Source organism: Hetaerina americana, unplaced genomic scaffold (genome assembly GCF_022747635.1).
Source record: "Hetaerina americana unplaced genomic scaffold, ioHetAmer1.1.p SCAF_93, whole genome shotgun sequence".
NCBI classification, from domain to species: Eukaryota; Metazoa; Arthropoda; class Insecta; order Odonata; family Calopterygidae; genus Hetaerina; species Hetaerina americana.
The window spans coordinates 97,779-119,698 of record NW_027287572.1 but is presented as its reverse complement, the minus strand read 5'-3'; the positions used below and the strand labels follow the sequence as shown (position 1 = coordinate 119,698).

General features: G+C 35.0%; 1 protein-coding gene across 1 annotated transcript in view; it reads left to right on the top strand.

Annotated features, from left to right (window-relative positions):
- Nucleotides 1-15,094, top strand: part of Hk (potassium voltage-gated channel subfamily A regulatory beta subunit hyperkinetic) — a 69,517-nt gene extending 54,423 nt beyond the window's left edge. Inside the window, exons 7-8 of the mRNA XM_071598280.1 lie at nt 6,150-6,482; nt 7,551-15,094. Of these exons, the coding sequence (XP_071454381.1) occupies nt 6,150-6,482; nt 7,551-7,652 (435 nt within the window). The 3' untranslated portion in view covers nt 7,653-15,094. The remainder of the gene's footprint in view (nt 1-6,149; nt 6,483-7,550) is intronic.
- Nucleotides 15,095-21,920: the final 6,826 nt, after the last annotated feature.

Below are 21,920 nucleotides of genomic sequence, written 5' to 3'. Positions count from 1 at the left end.
GATTCTCCGTAGATTATTCTGGCCATACTAATACTTAAGTGTATTGATTTTGTTTTTAATGGCTAATGTAGTTTTATCTGTAGGTAAAATGCTTTTATTGATAAAATGAAGCTATTTTTAATTCTTCATTGAGTAAATTAAGTCAAATGCGTATTTTACTGTGGTAATGGTTTAAAAATAATGTAAATTTTTAGGCAGGGCAAAGTTGACACTTAAGAAGGTAAATTAAATTGCTGGAGGTGCATGAGGAGTCGGGAATAAATGGGAGAGATTCAAAAAGCGAGTTGGAGAGGGATGGGATTCTAGTTTTCAAAACAAAGGACATTTTTTGCATCTAAGTTTATAGCAGGGCACGGGAGTGGTTTTGGGACAGGGCAGGGATTTATGGAGTGGATTGATTGATCTGAGAAGATCTGATAAGTTGGTGGGGCATATGATGAGACAGAGCAAGCATATATACCCTCAGGACAGAGTCTGCTTTGAAAATTTGTACCTGATGATGCCGCAAGTCGGTGAAACGCGTTGTACCGTATAATAAAATCTGTGGAAAAGTACGAGTCTTTCTTTTTAGTATGGATATTAAATACTTCCATGAAGTGAAGCCTGAAACAATGGAACATTTTTGAAACTGAACACTCCAGGCGACTTAACATTATTAAAACCGATACAACACTGTAAACTCGATGCATGTGAGAGTTTACACATTCACTTAAACAAGAATAAACTCATGAACAATGAACCAGGTATCATCAACAGTTCACTTTTTAACTTCGTTAGTCAATTCAAAAATAGGCAACCCCCTCCTAATAGCCATCACTCTTCCCCCACTCCTTCCCACGTGACCTCAACAACCTCCCCCCCACCTACCGACCGCCACTTAACCCCTCCCCCCTTGCCCCTCCAGGTATATATATCTCATCCCCCCCCCCCGACCTGAACACCCACTTGACTTTGGACAGTGCCTGGTGCATAGTCTTCTTCCAAGTTCAGGTTCCCATTCGATTCGCTCCCCGTAGATGGTCACCTGGTGACCGAAATACCGGTATTGGAGTTCTTCTTCATTATTTCTATTGGCTATAGGATTTTCTTCGTTGTGACAACTTGTTCAACAGCCAATAGCTCCACATCCTCTATTGTGAGGTTTGCTGATGACCAAGCTTATACTTGTCAGTCAGCCAAGGGGTTGCAAGCATTGCTTAGTGAATTGGAAATTAATTGCAACAGGTATTAGATGAGAATCAATATTAATAAAACAGAGGTTATGTGATTTTCTAGAAAGAAAATGGCTAAGTTAGACATTAAAATAGGAGGGCAAAAACTAGAGCAGGTAGAACAGTTTACGTATCTCTGAAGTGTTTTGGACTAACACGGTCAAAGTAGTAGGGACGTAAGGAGAAGAATTGCGTTAGGCAAAGAGGCTTCCACAAGGAGGAGGAAGTTGATGACAGGGATGTTGAGTGTGGATGTTAAGAAAAGAGACTTAAAAACTTTGATATGGAGCATAGCTATGTACGGCGTGGAAAGGTGGTCATTGAAGCAGGAAGATAGATGTAGACTGGAGGCCTTTTGGAATGTGGTTGTGGAGAAGAAGAAAGAAGGTGAAATGGGTAGTAGTAGTATTTAGGGGAGGCGACCGACAGCTAAGGTCATTTGCGCCATAGGGGATGGACAGGAAAGGATGAAGGGTGGAGAGAAACCCGGCGTCGGCATTAGCCTACTCTTTACGAAAGGCGCCAAGGGGTCCGCAGTTTAACGTCCCATCCGACGGACGGCGTACTCACTCAAAGTGCCCTCCACAAAGCACCTCAAGTAGGGATCGAGATACCTCTGAAAAATATTCAACACCGCCGGGATTTGAACCCGCGCCCTCAGGGTGGGAAGCCAGTACGTTAGCCCCCGCACCATCTCGATCCCCAGGTGAAATGGACAGAGAAGAAAACAAATGAGGAAGTATTTGGTATGGTGGGCGAAGAGAGGGGTTTGTTGGGAGAAATCCTATGGAGGCAGGAAAAGTGGATGAAGGGGGTATTGACCGGCAGTGGGATGTTGAAGACTGTAACCGAGGGGAGAGTGTTAGGCAAACAAGGAAAGGGAAGGAACAGGATGGGGATGTTGGACGGGATGAAGGGAGGAAGAAAGTACTCAGAGCTTAAGAGCAACCTGATGTAGAGTATGATGTTGTGTTCATACCATGTTTTCACAATATCAATTAATGAATGAATCCATGCATTTTTTTGTTTGTTTTACATTTTTATATTGTATCTGTCTTAATTAACTGGATGGATAAAACAAGCATTTAACCTTACTTAGTCTGAGAGTTTTATGAAGGCATAGAAAATGGTTGCTTATAACACAAATTTGCATTACATAAAATCTAGGTATACATTTCATTAGTAAATTTTATCGACATCATCAGCTGTAAAAAGTGGCTGTGATATTACAGTTACACTTCCTTACTCAGTGCTGGACCCTTCACTGACAAAAACTGTGTTTAACCCAGATTGTGGTCATATTTACTAAATTTGCGAAAGATTTTTATTCTTGTGAACCTAACACCATTAGCTACAATGTCCGGTACTCCTTCTGCGGTCAATATTTCATCACCAGCACGCTTACATTTTAGACTTTCAATATCCTTACCAACCAATCCTTACAGCCACACTTTTGAAAAGAAGGACCAGAATCCAAATACCGGCCCATACTTACACTCACACTAGCAATGCCAACCAGAAGACTTCTAGAACTTGCAATGATCACTACTTGCAGACCTAGGTGCTTTGCTTTCTCTTACTTTATGCCAACTCTTGGAAGCTGTATGACTTGGATTCTTACAATTACACGATATGGAATTTCTGCCTCTGGCCCTGGTTCTGGCTTGCCATTGCTGCTGTTGGGGCATCTGTCTTTTGCTGCTGAGGCATGGCACCACTTGGACAGTTGGCACCATCTCTACTATGACCTTAGCCGATGCCCTGAAGCTGTTCCCATTGAGATGATGATGATTTAATAATGCTGAATGAATTACCTTTCAAGAGAACTAGGAACCTACTGCTGGCACCCCCCAAACCACTGTTTGGTTTAGGGCTTCTAAAAGAAGTTAGTTGGAAACTAGATCTGTTGTTAACTCTTCATCCTTCTTTATCCTTGTATCAATCAATTTGTCAGGGCCATATGCATTTAGGCCTATTTTTCCTCAGTGCAAAAAAAACAGGGTCTAATCCACTGGTTGACTGGTTCCTGCTCATTTGTGTTCTCTGTCTTTCATGCTCTTTTCATAGCTGCACATGGAATTACAATGTACATACTTCATATCAAGAAGATGGTTGATGAGGGCTAGTTGTCTGCTCATCCCCATGTTCTAAAACACATCACAAAAGCTATTCCATCCTCAAGAGTAGCTTCTACTGTCTTTACATGGGTAATGATGTGCTATTATTATTATTACTTTTTATTTGCCCAGAGATGACACTACAAAAATACCAGGTGGGTGATATATGTGCATGATATAAGGCACGTCAATGAGGAGCAAAGATACAGGCTTAATTAAGATACATAGAAGAAAGGATGCTCACAGTTACATAATATTTGGCACAAACCCATGAACATTGGCTCTAACATGCACATAAAATATCAATTCAGAAAAATCATTGATCACCAACATGAATCGGCCCATGACCATTGCTATAAACTAAGAGTATGAACTTACTGGTTGGGAATATTGTTGAGATATGCGTCAACTGAGTATAACATATTCCGCTGCAGATATCTTTTAATTTATGCCTGAATGCAGCAGTTCCCTTTGCATCCTTTATACTTTTGGGTAGTCTGCTATATAATCTGATGCCCATTTCATTGGGTCCTAATTTGAATGCTTTAGTTCTTATATTCCCATAATGGAAGTTATTCCTTCCTCTGGTGTAATGATGATGATAGGCTAAGTTAAGAGAATAGTTGCCGATGTTATTTTTTATACATAGAATTAAAAACGTAATGTAGATGCACGGGAGTGGTAGCAAAATTAAATAATGGAAAATAGGCCTTGATGGAGCATTGTGAGGTTTCCTGGATATGATTTTAATAGGTTTCTTTTGCATTTTAAAGATGGTTTGAGAAATAGCAACTGATCCCCATAATATTATACTATAGGGTATATTTGAATAAATATCCCCATAGTATAAATTGAGTCGTACAGTTTTACTTGTAGTTTCATACAAGTGTCTTAATAAGTAGGAAGTTGAACTGAACTTGTGTTGAAGGGCTTTTACATGTTTATCCCAAGAAATATTTGCTCACAGAGAAATACCTAGAAATTTGCATTCTATCACATGCTCAATTGATTGGCCATTAATGTGTTCAAACACCATACATCATAATGTTTTTTATGGTTTAAACCATTAGAGCATTTGCTGGTCTCGCTCAAAGAAAATCTCTCTTCATCTAATGTCAATGAGAATGACCAAACAGCCTCCCATGATGAAGCTAAGCTACAATTATCCAGGTCACCTATATCCAAACAAATCTCCATCACGTCCTTCCAATTCATCCAATTACTCTCAACTTTCAGTTTTTCAATTGGTAGCAGGGGATTTGATGCCAGCATGACCATTGTTCAATTGGTATTAGACAAGTGAGCTGACAAGACCCATGTATCAATTGGCATGATTCACTAAAAGTTCATTTGTTTTTTAAATTCAATTATTGTTGCTACACAGTTGCTCACTCACCTCATAATATCATATTGTATGAGTTTACAACACAATAATAATGGTTGTATTTAACATAACTCATTTTTTTTATCATAATGACTGTACACTGGATGCATTTTCTAAGTCCATGACTTGTTGAGAATGGGTTTTGAACTGAGTTATCAACTGTTTCAATGAGGGAAAATAAGCATTACCATTTTGGAGGGATTAAAAGAAGCGGTAAGCAGCTTTCTTCTTTCCTTGTTATCTGAGAATAAAAAACAAAGATGCGAAAAATATTTTCATGTACACAAGATTAAAACAGATGGTGAAACTCATCCAAACAGGACCTATGTTATTTCTAGTATGAAATATTTAAATGGGTACTGTTGATATTCTTCAATGTAAGCATTAAAAGAGTACAGCATTTAAATGAGTCAAAGGCAAAGAGATATGGCTTAATTAGGCTTGGTTTGGCCTTTTATGGTTTTGCAAACATTTTAAATTTCTGTAACAAAGCAAATCATCTAAATCGATCTCAGCAGCATTTGAGTCAATATTTCCAGTTAAATTTTATCAAATCCTGTAAGACCATTTCACTCATGTTTATGGTAAATGAGATAGAATTATGATAAATATACTGAATATGCATTGAAACTTTTATTTTGTTTACCAAAGAGTGTTCACAAAATAAAGTATTCAATATATAGAGTTAATGAATTTTATGGCGCTCACCTCAATGCTTGGAAGCTTCACGATGAATTTTAAAAAGTAAAAACTTTCTTATCTCCCCTGAATTTTATTTGAAATGACTGGTTTCATCGATGCCGACAAAACTGGTCATTTTAAATAAAATGCAGTGGAACATACTAAGTTTTTATTTTTTAAATTTCATTGCATAGCTTATGATCATCAAAATATCATTCCAAGTTGAGTTATTTCATGCTAAGTAGAGTTAGTTATTGTTGTTACATTGTTAACTTACTGCATAACCTTTTGAATAAAAAAATAAGAAGCCTAACTGTTCAAAATCACTGACAAGTGATTTGTGCAGGCTTTCGACCTCGGTTTTTTGTTCAAGGTGAGCACGTCAAGTTTATCATGAATCCATGTAAATTCAGAATTGAATGCATAAATTAAATCTGTATTCTCAGTTAACAGGATATTCATTGAATGGATTTGTCCTGAAGTTAATATCAGAAGTCCTTAGTTACATATATTGTACAATGCTTCATTATAAGAATCCTGTTTTGCTTTCTATTGTGATCAATGTCTTTGAAGTGGTCCATTAAGTTGGGTCCATTATTTTTGGTCAAATTAAAATATGATATCTTGTATTTCTACTGTGCTTACATACACATGCAGCTCTGCTCTGTTTGTGATGCGAAAGTCAATATAGCTAAACCTTTTGATTGTGTATCTGAGGGAGAGGTCAGATTTTTATGGAAGCTTGCAAATCTGCAGAACTATGCATGGGTCAAGGAACAGAGGCAGACGTCAGAAGAGATGGCATCGCCTCCAGGCTCAGTTGTGGTGACAAGTGGGAGGCGTGGTACGACAGCAGGTGTTGTGCCACTCACCCGCCCAGCCACGGCAGCCCCATCCACACCTGGCATGGCCCCACCCTCAAGTCGGCATGAAGAGCGCCTCAGGGAGGTGTCGCAGATTGCAGAGAGGCTGGGGTGCTCTGTCTCGCAGCTTGCCACTGCCTGGTGCCTCAAAAATGAAGCTGTCCATTGCCTCTTGCTTGGTGCTGCCTCACCACACCAGCTGTACGAGAACTTGCAGAGCTTACAAGTAAGGGAAACATTTTTTCATTCTTCTGTTGCCAATGAAACCTTCATTTTGCACTTTTACTTTGTCAGGTTCCTCATTCACAGAAGTGCATGCATCAATGTGTTGATTGAATTGGAAAATATGTGTACACCGCCAATGGAGGCCTTTTTAATAATTAGATTGTATGAGTGATCGGCATAGGAGTCCTTTGACATTTGCCAATATCTTTACTTTTTTGCATGTTTTATTTCTCCAATGTCATGAACACACTCCATGACTTTCATCCACTCTCCTTTATTCTCCTGTGAAAGAGCTTCTCATATAATTCCTGGATCATTTCTTTCCTCCTAGTATTTAGATTGGCCTATTTAATTTTTGTCATTTGATATCTCCCGATAAGGTTGCAATTAAAACTTAATTGGTAAAAGTGGTATTAAGCTGCTTATTTAACAAAGAGATAAGGAAAATCATGTTCATTTAATTATGGTAAAATTGTGAATGGCTTTGAAAATCTATTAAAAAAATATGCACACATAAAGTGAAGTGAAACAAATGTGCAGTAAAGTACCCTAGAGCATAGTACTTACTACTGTTACATCAAAGGAAGATATATTCCTTGCTTTGATTAAATGCTTGGACTGAAACTAATTAAACACCAGCTTAAGCACACTGTACACTGCTCTTTTCCGTGGATTCCTAATAGATCTTATAGTAAAAAAAAAAGGCCTTTCTGAAATGCTGTGAAGGTACAATTTCATATATTCTGGCATTTCTTCCATTGCATCTATTCTCATCCCCATTAGTGTGCGTTATGGAAATTGAGTTGAGAAATTTAAAACTTGAATGCCCCAACGGAACCGATGAATTAGCTTGAAGACTTTACTGTGCACTTCAATTATTTGTTTTATAAGAATGTTAAAGTGCTTATAATCTAATTATATCTTTGCATAACAGCATAGACATAGACATCGGCATAGTAAATCATACATATCACCTGTAAGGCCATTCCTTCCTTCATAAAATTTATTATGGTTCCCAGATGATGCCAGGTGATGTGAGACCAACACATTTCCTTCCTTTCCTCTGTAGCTTGTGCCGAAGCTCACCTCAAGTACAATGAGCGAGCTGGAGCGAATCCTGGAGAATAAGCCTGTGAGGCCTCCCATCGTGTCAACACTGGCACTTAGATGACAATCAATGTGCCCGCCAGGGGGCGGGACCAACGGGGATGATGGCGTCATCTTAGGGCCCAATGGGAAGGACGAGGAAGGTGATGGAGCTGGGGGCACACCTGAGGAATCCAGCAAGGACGGCCAGAAGATGCCCTTCTGCTCCATTCAGTGACGTTGCCCTAACTGGGTAGCTTTTAATTCTGATAGCAACAGAGGCGATATTTACTATGATGATGAAGAAAGTTAATAGTAATAATTGGCGACTGCTCTTTACCACAAGAGCATGTTGAAATGAATGGATTGACTGCTCAAAAATTTTTCGTATCTTGGGACATTTCAGGATCTTGAATGATGATACAAGGTCAAACAGGAAAGCCATTGAGATGTTGAATAATAGAGTACTAAAGCTCCTGGAGAACTGAAACTCTTTGAAGTTTTTATCATAAAAGTCAAGTGCAAATAAGAGTGAACTCTTAAAAATGACTGTGGTACCTCAGGAGAATTCTGGAAACACAAGTTTCAAGGGATTGACTCAATTAAGGAAAGCAATCATAAAATTAAAGGAAGATGTAATTGTATTTACTTTTAAGTCCTCCTGTGACTTATTTTCAATTAACTTATTAATCATAATAATAACATTCAGCTTTGAATATCTAATGATCATCAGAATAAATATCAGCCATAATCCACTTTGGGATGATATTACCTTGCCTTTGAATATCAGCTAAGTAAGTTTTACAAAAATTGAATTCGGATATTGTAATCCATTAAAGGGTCAAAAGAAAATTAGTTTTGAAAGTTTTCAGTGCAGTGGGAATTAATGGAATGGAGTTGGATATGGTTATCAAAACAGTGAAAGATGCAACACTGGAGACTTGGAAACTGTAATTGTTTCTTTTAGAGGTTTTGGTTAGTTGGAGAGTAATCATTGTGAACTATCAAATGGCTTTCCAAATGTAAAACTGCACCTGTGAGAATAAGGGTAAATATCAACTGCTACTTCATTTGATCCATTAGTTTGTTAAGTAGTCAGTTCTCATATGGAAGGATTGTATAAAGAGAAGCAATGGATAATTGAGAAAGTTCCTAGTATGAGGAAGCTTATGACACGTCCATTTTGCTGTGCATTCCTCATCCTAACTGGCCCACTTATTTTGCATTGTGACTTCAGAGTCAAAGACCTACAGTTAATAATATCATCATTTGCTTATACAGAGGTCAAAATGCTCTGACTTCATTTAAAAAAAAGTATAATAAAGTTAACTATTAATCCACGTCATTTTAATTGAATGGCCAGCATGTATAGAGGTTTTGTTTTAGTCTTTTTCATGAAAATCTAATATTATCTCTTCAACCAGTACACTTTTAATGACTTGTTATGACAATAGAGATGCTGAAGTTTTTAGCCTTCTTAATTAAGAAGGAAAGCTATCATTTGCCCTTATAAATAAAGATATGTAAGCTATAACATGGTCCATGGTCCATTAAAACCTTAATAACTGGAGTGAAGAAGTCTCTAGCATGAGATAACAAAATGCTTAATGAGTGAGCAGTTTGTTTATTCCATCATGACCATTTCAATAGGATAATAACTTGTGAAAAGACTTGAAAAAGTGATTTTTGGGACTGAAAGACAAAAAGTGAACATGGTAAATGTTTATCAGCATGTCTAGAAGGAATGAAAAGTCGATTTGTTAAAATTTGATAGGCACATATGCCAGGGAGTTTTGATAGCCTACATATTTATCTGCTGTAGAGACTTGAAAAGTTGACTTGTTTTTGAGAGTTTGAATGGAATCAGTGCAAGTTTCAGAACTGTGAGATGGGACCAATAAAAGGACTCCATTTTCAAGAAGTGAGAATTGTTATCTTTGAAAGAAATTTTTTTATGATGTACTTTGGTAATATTGTGTGCCTGGAGATTACATTAAATGGACGTGCTGGTGTGTCTCATCAAAATGCATCACAACTGTGGGTTCTTGAAAGGACTATTGATAAAAAAATCTAGAAAACTGTGAAACTGATGAACAAATTACGAGTGTTATAGATTTTAAAGAGTTTTTGGTGATTTTTTAAAAAAGATTTATTTCACCAAGTGTATAGGCTCAAATGAGGAATATTCATGTGTCTCATTAGTAGCTTACAAAAACAGAATTTTAAGGAGAAATGTAATGGATATGCCAAGTGAAATTACAGTTGAATGAATACTGTCAACTTTGGAAGCCATAAAGAAGGTTGGTAATGGAGAGACAGGTTGAGTTACTGCCAAACTCTTAGTTCAGCTGTATTTTTGCTCAGGTTATGAGCGAGTGTGTCTTTCAAAGGTGCTAAAAAGACACCAAAAGCCCCAATAGCATAGCTAAGAAAATATAGACTATATAGATTTATTATTAGGCATAAGCAAAAACAGCAATTATTATGTACAATTCAACATTTGCTTCCATTTGGCCTGGTTTTTATTCATGTCTAATGAGCACAAGATGTCCAAATTAGGAGGGATAATGTCCTTGCTGACAATTTCTCCTTGGATTAAGGAAATCAGTGGCTTTTATAATGGTTTTATATGTTCATTGAAATATTATTATGCAGAGTTGGGAAGACATAAGCCATTATTTTAAGCTTGGTGAATTGAGGAAAGTGCATTAGAATATGAAAAATCTTCAACAGGATTTGATTTGCACCTACTATCAAAGCATTTGTAATACATTGAGAATGAAAACAAATTTTTACACTTCTGAAAGGAAAGTCCAATCCAGTGTTTAAATGATTGTTTTATTTATTCATTGATGCGATAAAAATGAAGCAGATAATACTTTGAATATTTGGTTTAAATGTGTGATATTTTCACCATTCTCTGTTGAATGGGATGAAACATATATCACAGGTTTTTCAATGTTAAGTCTGAGAGGTAAACATAAAAGTAAATGGTGTTAATCAGAGATTGTTGCATTGTCATGCATATTTTTTGTAAAGTGCAAATGAAAAAGAAAGTTGTTCGTGGGGAAGTACCATTCAGTTTGATGGTTTTTTTTATCATAGAAAAACATTTTGTGAATGAATTCCATCATTTCTTTTCAGCTAGGCAAGCCATCATAGTTATCAATATTAGGAGAAAAGAATGCCAGCCAAAATCTGTCACCATCACTTATAACTATATTTTAGTTATATTTTTCTAGCCACTTAAAAGTCATATTGTCACACACACAATGTCATACATAATAGAATTTGGTTGTTGAATAAAACTGCTAAGGATCAGCTGTGATCATACCTTAGGTTCATAATTTTTGGTATCATAGCTCCTCATTGTGCCATCATGCACTTGCTTATTTGCAAATATCATATTTCTAATCAAAATCTTTTTGTGAAAAGGTTTCCATTGTCAGCCTTCTGAGTCAAATAATATTTCCAAAAAGTCTAAAATTGCCTCCTTCCATCTACTGTTAGGGTTAAAAATTAAAAGTACTGTCAAATTGGAATAATGAACGGGAGTAAGGTGGACATGTAGCCAACATTTTAGGCATAATTTAAAGGTGCAAGTGAATATCTCAGAAAGTGCTATGAAATTTAGTGACTAATTATCCATTTTTAAAATGTTTACCACTCTAATTATGCAGTATTAAAGAATCATCTTCTGTATTTGAAAGCTAATATGTAGTGAAGCAATTAGTGAAAAACATAATAACATTCAGACTGTAGTCTTTTTACAAAAATGTGCACTACTCCTGTTCATAAATTGCTGTGTGCTGCTTGACAAGTTAAAGGATAAGTGATTAACCCTAAAGTGGTTCTTCATGGATTTAATTGTAGACATTTCAGTTAAGATAAACTACCAAACTCAAATTAATCAAAAGTCCATTGCTGTTATGAAACTGCACATTTACCTAAGATGTATTCATAACAAAAAGTGGCTTGTCGCTTACTGACCTCCTAAAGCTAGTGAGATTCAATCATGTATATGAAACATATGCATAGGTTACATTATGATATGTAGAGGATGGAAAACGTCCAAATTTAAAATTTATGACTTTTTCACTTTGCATAACTAGAATTTATAATACTATACCTTCAGGTGCTGAACATAATCCTTATGGCTGACCAATTTATGATTTACATTTATTATAAAGCACTAATTATGACACTTTTCTAGTTGATTGAATATGAAGGTACTACCTGCAGTAAATTTACTGTGGATTTATATTACATCTCTAAGGAGACATTTTAGTTAAAATGTATGATTACTTATTTCATGTTATTTATAAATATTTATTCAATTCTGGTAGATGGAAACTGTGGTTGCTGTCTTACAAAATACATTCTATTCTAAATATTTTGCCATTTTGCAGGCTAGATACTGATGCTTAATTTAAATTATGTTTAATGAATATCCTAAAATTCTAAACCTTGGCAAACTGGCCCCTACATTTGACAGAAGGCAATAAGTTTACAAGGTATATGTATGAATGAAGCTGTTGTATGTTATGTAATATTACCAAAAACTTTGAAGAAACTGCTGTTAAGTGGTTTGGAATCAATAATTTTCTAGCCTGAATTTTAGAACTAAAATATTTTTATTAACAACTGCAACTATGAAACTTTAGCTGGCATTTCTTTCAAAAACAGTCTTTGGAAGGAAATTATATCAGGCAAGACATTAAAAGAAACTTTAATTGTGTGTCTCAAACTTAGACGCAGAGAGTAACATTTGGCTTTTCATATTTTTCTAAGCTTTTGAGTTAATTGATACAGTTCTTAAAATTTTGGAATAATACACTAAAACTAATAGAAGAAGCTTGTAAATTGAGCATAAAATATGGAAAAAATTATTGAGGTGATATAAGTAAGTGAAGTATTCAGCTTGAAGTCTCTTTCTGGGAAAATATCATTGCATTGTTAATTTAATTAAAACTTATGCATGTAATTTTTTTAATTTAAAAATATTCTTCTCTAACTCAGATAATATTTATGTCCTCATTCCATTAGAACTTTAAAGGGTTCTATTAAATTGTTCCTGTGGTGACAAAAATATTTATTATTAGCCCTACTGAAACAACTTTTATTGCTGCATTTGTTTGTAAGCAGGTATTAGTAATTATTTTCAAAATGTATGGATTGATAAAAAATGTATTTACTGCTTCCCATTAATTCTATTGGCAATAGACACATTTGTATTGGAATGAAATATGTGAATATTTTTTAAATGGTGAACGTTATGAATCCAACAATATGTTTTCGCATTGTAACATCATTTGTGACTGGAAGAAGTAAACTTAAGCAAGTAGTGTATCTTGTTTGTTATAAGTTTATTATTTGTTTTCATTGTAATATGAATGCATTTTTAGAACTGTCCATCTGTTATTATTTGAATTTAATCAGTCTTTTTGACAAGTTGTTCATGTTTTCTACAATTTTAAAGTTGTTAACCATCAGTATTTATGAGAATTGTCCAATTTATTTTGAAAAAATTAACATATCACTCATCCAGTATATCATCTATCACATGAATTACTTAACCCATGTAGCATTACTTTTTCACTAAAAAAGCAAGGAGCATATACATAGATAGAAGAATACTTTTGTGCTTCAAAATTTTAATGGGGAGCCATTATCAGTTATACTGCAATTGCATGCCATATTTTCAAGGAATTGCCATGTCAAGTTATTTACATAGATATGATGCTAAATAGCTCACGCTGATAACAGCTGGACTGGATATGGGTGGCATTGGCATCTTTTTTTAATTCTAAAAAAATCCACCGCCCATTTCCTTCCCTCCAAATATTTACTTGTATATTGAGTCATCGAGTTCCAAAGATTATTGTAGGATATTAGTAATAGATAAAAAAAATGAAAATGAAGGTTTCTGGCTTTATACACCAAGGAGTCTAAGAGTTTCAAATTACTTGCATGATATATAAGAGTTCTCATTTCAATCAGTAGGTCCATAATTGATATCCACAATTATATCATGATAACCTTTTTTGTCGATTATGAATATTATCCAAACCTAGTCATTGAAATATTGATTTCTTTTCCATTTAAATCGCACCTTGCTCTTGTTTTAATAATTGTTTCAAAATTATGAAAAACTAAAGTATCAATCTGCACACAGAATGAAAGTCACTTTACATTGGCTAAATAGAATTGGTTCTCAGAGCCGTGTGTCCCCCATTCCTGTCTTTATAATACAAAGGGGACATATGTAATCTTACAAAATAAAATGAAAAAATCTTATAATCAACAATTTCATTCTAATTTCGATTTCGATGAAATTCATGCACTTGACTCTTTGTAGAAAAATGCTTTGTTAGCTTTGATTATTTCTGTTTTAGTGCTCTATAATGAGTTAATAGGAATTGTGTTTGAGAAAGTATGATGAATTTAACTATGAGCCAAAAAGATATTCCATTTCAATGCAAGAGTCTACAACATTTTTGTCTCTTTATTCAGTGCCTTTGAGAAATTCGCAATGAAAATGTTTTCGGAAAGGTGATGCTTTAATGCAAAACCAATGACAATACACTTATTTCCCACTTTCACAATATAAAAATGCATATTAGCTAATCATATAAACAGGGCAAAAAATATGGTGGCCATATTCCATTCCTCATGAGGTCGTTACATGCAGAACTATGCTAATTCATGTTAAAAATATAGTGGAAGTCTGTTGAATTTAAAAGACAGAACATTAAATTAAAGTTTCAAATGAAAACTATATATTTATGTTGACTGCAGTCTTGCTCCTGCAACTATGCATTAATAAGAAAAACAAACTCTTAAGACTTCTTCCTCATTAGGGATATTTTATACATTTTTAAAATTTTATAAATCTGAAAATCTTAGAAAGAATGTGGTAATTTGAAAGAAATAATAAAATAAATTGCAATCCAATGTTTAAATATGTCAAATCTTGGAGTGAACATGTCTGTTTACTAGTGTTTGAAGTGAATCTTGTGTGAGTAATCAAGAAATTGATTTGAAATGCTCCTCTCTGCATACTTACCCTGAGAATTTAGATATTGGCAAAAGGGCTGGTCACTAAGCAGCAAATAGAGTGGTGAAGAAAAGGTTATTTTGGTTATTACCTGCTCAATGTAAATGCTACATGTGGAATACCTGGTGCCATTTGAATCCTATAGGCAATTTAGCTAATAAATTCTAATGGTGGAAGGATAACATAATCAAAATGCATATGAATTACCCAATCTACTTGTGCACTCCCAAATCAAAAATGAATCTAATAATTTGTAATATCCTTTCTCATTGCTGAATTTAAGTCACACAGCAATGGAGAAGAGTAATAATATCAACTTCTTTTTGGAGCCTTGGTGTAAAAAGTCATTAATTTAGGACCTGTTGCCTACAAAAATTGTTTTGACTGTTGACACTGTCACGTTATGTATCTTGTTAACACATTTTTGCCTTTATTTAGGCACTAGTTTCACCAATATTTAATAAATAAATATAAAAGAAAAGAGGCTTATTATTGAATTATTAAATTTTCAGGAATTGACAACGATCAGCATGGAAGGACATCTTCTTACATATTGTATTGATATAAGTTAAGTTGAACCATTCATATTGCATCAAATACTGTAATATTAAGTTATGATGCTGTGAAACCCGGAAAATAGCATAAAACGAAAAGGATTCAATGTCAATGGATTTCTCCTGGACTTTAAAGTGTTACCTACAGTCATTTTGGCCAAAATATTATTTACCGTAATTTTTGTTTAATAATCATCATATGAAAATATTTGATGAATATTTAATGATAATAATTCATGTCATATTATTAGCAAATACTTCTACTGTTAAACCTAGCATTACAAAATAAAAATACAAGCAAAACTTTGCCGCATAATTACATTGCATTTAACTGAAAATATATTTTGGTTAATAAATATATTCATAAGAAAAGCAATATTTTATAAATGATCAGTTAAGATTAAGAAATTTACAATTATTACTGAGTATATGAGGATATCATTGCAACAAAAAAGTAAGCACTATATTAATTATCACCTAGAGAGGTAATCCTATTTATTGAGATCCATTGTGTGGAATATTAAAAAAGTACTCCATTGTTTTAGGTTCTACTTTCTGGAAATTCATGATCTCTGAATTAATAAACTTGGCATTTTTTCACACAAAAAACAACAATACTACATTTATAAGTCATCAGGTATAAAAAGGAATTTTATATGGAAAAACACCAAGCTCATTATTTCATTTAAAAAAACCAACATTTGACATGATGCCATTACAGAAAAAAAGTCCCATACTGAAGAATATGGTTGGAGATAGAATGAAATAATAAGAGCAAATAGGAGGGTATTTAATTTTTGTCATTTCACCATGAAAATGGCCTTGACCTTTGTCTTCAAGACGAAATATGAAATCGTGATAAAAACCAAAAGGTTTCAAGTGTTGATTAGTGTTTATTGTAGCAATATACACCCAAAACGCCAAGAGTCAATGCTTTGGGACAAAAAATAACGTCAAATATGATTTAGCAAATTTTAGTTCTGTTGTAAATGTGCACATATTTCCAATATTTTTCTATGAAACGTCTTTTCTTTTGTTTTAGATTTAATACTTGAGGTATTTACAGGGCATTTAATACATTTTTAGAATTTTTTATTTTTCTCATTTCACCATGAGAAGTGCCAATACCCCCCATTTGGCTTCAAAACGAAATATTCAATCTCAAAAATAGTCCAAAAGGTTCCAAAGGTTTTGATTATTAATGAAATTAAAAATACAAAGTAACTTTCCACGGTTCTTTATTAGCGTACGACCGGTTTCAACGCTCAAGCGTCATCATCAGGTACAAAATAAATCAGTCGCAGTTCAACTATATACCAATCATGAGGGAGAGGAGGGGCGGGTGAGAGAGGGGGGGGACGAGGAGGAGGCGAAAGAAAATGGAGTTGCGATTGGCGTTGATGTGGACGGGGAAGAGGGGTGTTAAGTGTCAGGACAGGTGTTTGGTTGGTTTAGAGTGGGGTGGGGTGGGGTGGGTGGGGGGGTTTGTCGGGTCTATCTGTGAGGGAAAGGGGTACTTCCAGGATTGGGGAGAGGTATTCAAATAATATATCGTTAACCACATGACCCGTTTTTAAGTTCTTTTTGATTTCAAATTCTTCCCGCTTGTCCATCCTCATTCCTTTTTCACTCTTATGTAACAGTTCTGGGTTGAAATCACTCCCATGGTTTTCTTCCCATAAATGTTTAGCGAAGTGCGATTTTTTTAGGTCACAAGTTCTAAAACAGCGTTTGTGTTCCTCCGCCCGTGTCTTTAATGACCTCCCCGTTTGACCTATATATATAGCACCACAGTCCCCACAAGTTAACTTATACACACCACTTTTATTTTGCGTACATATTTTGTCTTTAGTGTTATTCAAGAATGATTTAAAATTATTATTACAATAAAAAGCTATCCGAAATTTCTTTCTAGGAAAAAGGTTGGCTAACTTCTGTGAAATTAAACCATAATATGGGAGTTTGCACCATTTGTAACCTATTTCCTCCGTATTAAAAGGTTTGAACAAATGATTGTGTGCTTTGGAGGAACATTTTCTTTGTAGCATTTTGTCCACTAAATTTTCTTTGTAACCATTTTTCATTGCTAAACCCTTAATCGTTTTGAGTTCTTTAGCAAAATTACTTTTGGAAAGGGGGATGGCTAACAGTCTGTTTAAAAGGAAATGAAAAGTGGAAAGCTTATGCGATATGTGATGACGAGGGTTGGAGGGGATGATGTGGTCTGTGGTGGTACTTTTCCGAAAAATTTCAAAATCAAAGTCCCGTCCCTTTTTCGACCCCCAACCACCCACAATATCCTCAAACAAAGTGAAATTTACAAAGCAATAGTGATGAATCCGAGGGCTCCCAGATTTTTCGGCCTTCCTAAAATTCATAAAGTAAACATTCCCGGGTAAAAAGGGACGGGACTTTGATTTTGCAATTTTTCGGAAAAGTACCACCACAGACCACATCATCCCCTCCAACTCCCGTCATCACATATCGCATAAGCTTTCCACTTTTCATTTCCTTTTAAACAGACTGTTAGCCATCCCCCTTTCCAAAAGTAATTTTGCTAAAGAACTCAAAACGATTAAGGGTTTAGCAATGAAAAATGGTTACAAAGAAAATTTAGTGGACAAAATGCTACAAAGAAAATGTTCCTCCAAAGCACACAATCATTTGTTCAAACCTTTTAATACGGAGGAAATAGGTTACAAATGGTGCAAACTCCCATATTATGGTTTAATTTCACAGAAGTTAGCCAACCTTTTTCCTAGAAAGAAATTTCGGATAGCTTTTTATTGTAATAATAATTTTAAATCATTCTTGAATAACACTAAAGACAAAATATGTACGCAAAATAAAAGTGGTGTGTATAAGTTAACTTGTGGGGACTGTGGTGCTATATATATAGGTCAAACGGGGAGGTCATTAAAGACACGGGCGGAGGAACACAAACGCTGTTTTAGAACTTGTGACCTAAAAAAATCGCACTTCGCTAAACATTTATGGGAAGAAAACCATGGGAGTGATTTCAACCCAGAACTGTTACATAAGAGTGAAAAAGGAATGAGGATGGACAAGCGGGAAGAATTTGAAATCAAAAAGAACTTAAAAACGGGTCATGTGGTTAACGATATATTATTTGAATACCTCTCCCCAATCCTGGAAGTACCCCTTTCCCTCACAGATAGACCCGACAAACCCCCCCACCCACCCCACCCCACCCCACTCTAAACCAACCAAACACCTGTCCTGACACTTAACACCCCTCTTCCCCGTCCACATCAACGCCAATCGCAACTCCATTTTCTTTCGCCTCCTCCTCGTCCCCCCCCTCTCTCACCCGCCCCTCCTCTCCCTCATGATTGGTATATAGTTGAACTGCGACTGATTTATTTTGTACCTGATGATGACGCTTGAGCGTTGAAACCGGTCGTACGCTAATAAAGAACAGTGGAAAGTTACTATGCATTTTTAATTTCATTAACATGAATTTCCACAAGGTTGAGCCAGAAACAATTGAAGTTTTGATTATTGTTCATTTTTGCAACATAAACCCAAAAACACCAAGGAGAGAGAAAAGAATAATGTAATAAATGATTCAACCAATTTTTCTTCCATTGTAAATATGCCCATATTTCCATTATTTTCCTTTAAACGTCCTTTTTTAAGATTAATTACTTAAAGTATTTACAAGGCAGAATGTAGAATTAAAAAATTTTTCTCATTTCACGATAAAAAGGGCCAATAACCCTTGACTTCAAGATGAAATATTAAACCATGAAAAATAGAACCAAAAGGTTTCAAGAGGGTTGAATAGTGTTCATTGTTACGATATAAATCCAAATCACACAGAATTAAAGCTGTGGGAGGAGAGAATAAAGTAATACATGACTCAGCTTTCTTCGGTCCTTTTCTGTATAAGATTAAACATTTTAGGAACTTAGAAGGCAATTCATTTATTTTTGCAAATTTTTAACTTTTCATGTTTTACCTTGAAAAGTTCTTCTTGAAGTTGAATCTTTTGTTTTAGATTAAACATTAAGGGTGTTTAGAAGAAAGTTTTTCTGATTTTTAATTTACTGTTGAAGCCAAAGGTGGGGTATTGCTACTTTTCAAGGTCCCCGTGATCACCCCTCCATGAGGGAAGGGGGAAAGGAGATCAAGTTTTATAAACGTAAGTTTAATTGCAAAATAATAATATTCAGGCAATGATACAAATGTAAAACGACATCGATAATTTGGAATACACAATATTAATTCATTCGTCTTCAAAGACTCCTGAGTATATAATTTCCTCTGCATTCAACCGTCCATTAATAATAAATGCTTTTTTTGCTCAAGTCACCCCAGACTGCCCCCAATCTCCCTCCCCCCTTCCCCCAGGAGAGGAAAGCAGGGGACCGTCCCCCCGGACTGCCACCTATCTCCCCCAGATCTCCTTCCACCCTTCCCCTCCTCCCATCTCTCCATCATTCCTTCCCCCTAGAGGGGAGAGCAGGGGAATTTCCCCCCAGGCTGGCCCTATTTTACTCCCCCCGTCCCACCCTTCCCCTCTGACCGTCCAACCTTCCCCCTCTCCTCCCCTTCCTCCTTTCCCCCACACTGCTGCCTAACTCACTCCCTCCTTCCCCGTAGAAGGGGGGGGGGTTCTGGCACTTTTCATGGTGATATGAGAAAAATAAAAAATTCTGAACTCTGAAAAATAAACAACAACACACAGCCTGGAAGCATTTTTTTTGGAATTAGACAGATTGAATATTTCGCATTGAAGCCAAAGGGCTTTATTATTTATTAGCACTTTTCATGGGGAAATGAAAAAAAAATTCTAAAAATGGATTAAATGCCTTCTATACACCTCCAACAATCACTGTAAAAGAAAAGAATATGGTTTTGTGCATTATTTTTGGAAAGTTGGGGTTCTTATACAAACATAGACACTTGTACTAAAGCATTAATTATGCTCTTTTCTTGGCTTTAATGATTAGCTCTGGGTTTTATTTTGTTTATTTGGTAAGAATGAACGACAACACACACCTTGGAAACATTTTTGTTGGAATTGGTAGGATTGAATATTTCGCATTTAAGACTAAGGGGGGTTTCGAAACTTTTTATGGGGAAATGAGAAAAATAAAAATTTCTTAAAATGGATTAAATGCCTTCTATACACCTCCAACAACCACTCTAAAAAAAGAATGTGGTTTTGTGCATTATTTTTGGAAAATTGGGCTCTTTTACAAACATAGAAACTTGTACTAATTTATTTATGATGCTCTTTTCTTGGCTTTCATAATAAGTTTTGGGTTTTATTTTTTTTATTCGGTAACAATGAACAACAACAAACACCTTGGAAACATTTTTGTTGGAATTGGTTTGATTGAATATTTCGCATTGAAGCCAAAAGGGGGAGTATTGGAACTTTTCATGGTGAAATGAGAAAAATCAAAATTTCTAAAAATGGATTAATAGCCTTCTCTACACCTCCAACAATCACTCTAAAAGAAAAAATGTGGTTTTGTGCATTATATTTGGAAAAATGGGCTATTTTACAAACATAGAAACTTGTACTTAAGCATTTATTATCCCCTTTTCTTGGCTATAATTATTAGTTCTGGGTTTTCTTTCTTTATTTGGTAACAATGAACAACAACACACACCATGGAAACATTTTTGTGGGGATTGGTGAAATTAAATATTTCGCATCGAAGCCAAAGGGGGGGCATTGGCACTTTTCATGGTGAAATGAGAAAAAAAAATAATCTCAAAATGGATTAAATGCCTTCTATACACCTCCAACAGTCACTGTAAAATAAAAGAAAATGGTTTTGTGCATTATTTTTGGAAAATTGGGATTCTTTTTTCAAAAATAGAAACTTGTACTAAAGCATTTATTATGCTCGTTTCTTGACTATAATGATTAGCTCTGGGCTTTATTTTGTTTATTCGGTAAAAATGAAAATCAACACACACCTTGAAAACATTTTTGTTGGAATTGGTTGGATTTAATATTTCGCATTGAAGCCAAAGTGGAGGAAACAACACATTTCATTGTGAAATGAAAAAAATAAAAATTTCTAAAAATGGATTAAATGCCTTCTCTCCACCTCCAACAATCACTCTAAAAGAAAAAAATGTGGTTTTGTGCATTATTTTTGGAAAATTGGGGTTCTTTTTTCAAAAATAGAAACTTGTACTAAAGCATTTATTATGCTCGTTTCTTGACTATAATGATTAGCTCTGGGCTTTATTTTGTTTATTCGGTAAAAATGAAAATCAACACACACCTTGAAAACAGTTTTGTTGGAATTGGTTGGATTGAATATTTTGCATTGAAGCTAAAGGGGGGAGGAATTGGAACTTTTCATGGTGAAATGAGAAAAAAAATTCTAAAAATGGATTAAAATGCCATCTCTACGCCTCCAACAATCACTGTTAAAGAAAACAATGTGGTTTTGTTCATTATTTTTGGAAAATTGGGATTCTCTTACAAGCATAAAAACTTGTACCAAACCATTTATTATGGCCATTTCTTGGCTATAATGATTAGTTCTTGGTTTTATTGTGTTTATTTGGTAACAATGAACAACAACACACACCTTGGAAACATTTTTTTTGGAATTAGTCATATTGAATATTTCGCATTGAAGCCAAAGGGAACTTTTCATGGTGAAATTAGAAAAATCAAAATTTCTAAAAATGAATTAAATGTCTTCTCTACACCTCCACAATCACTCTAAAAGAAAAAAAATGTGGT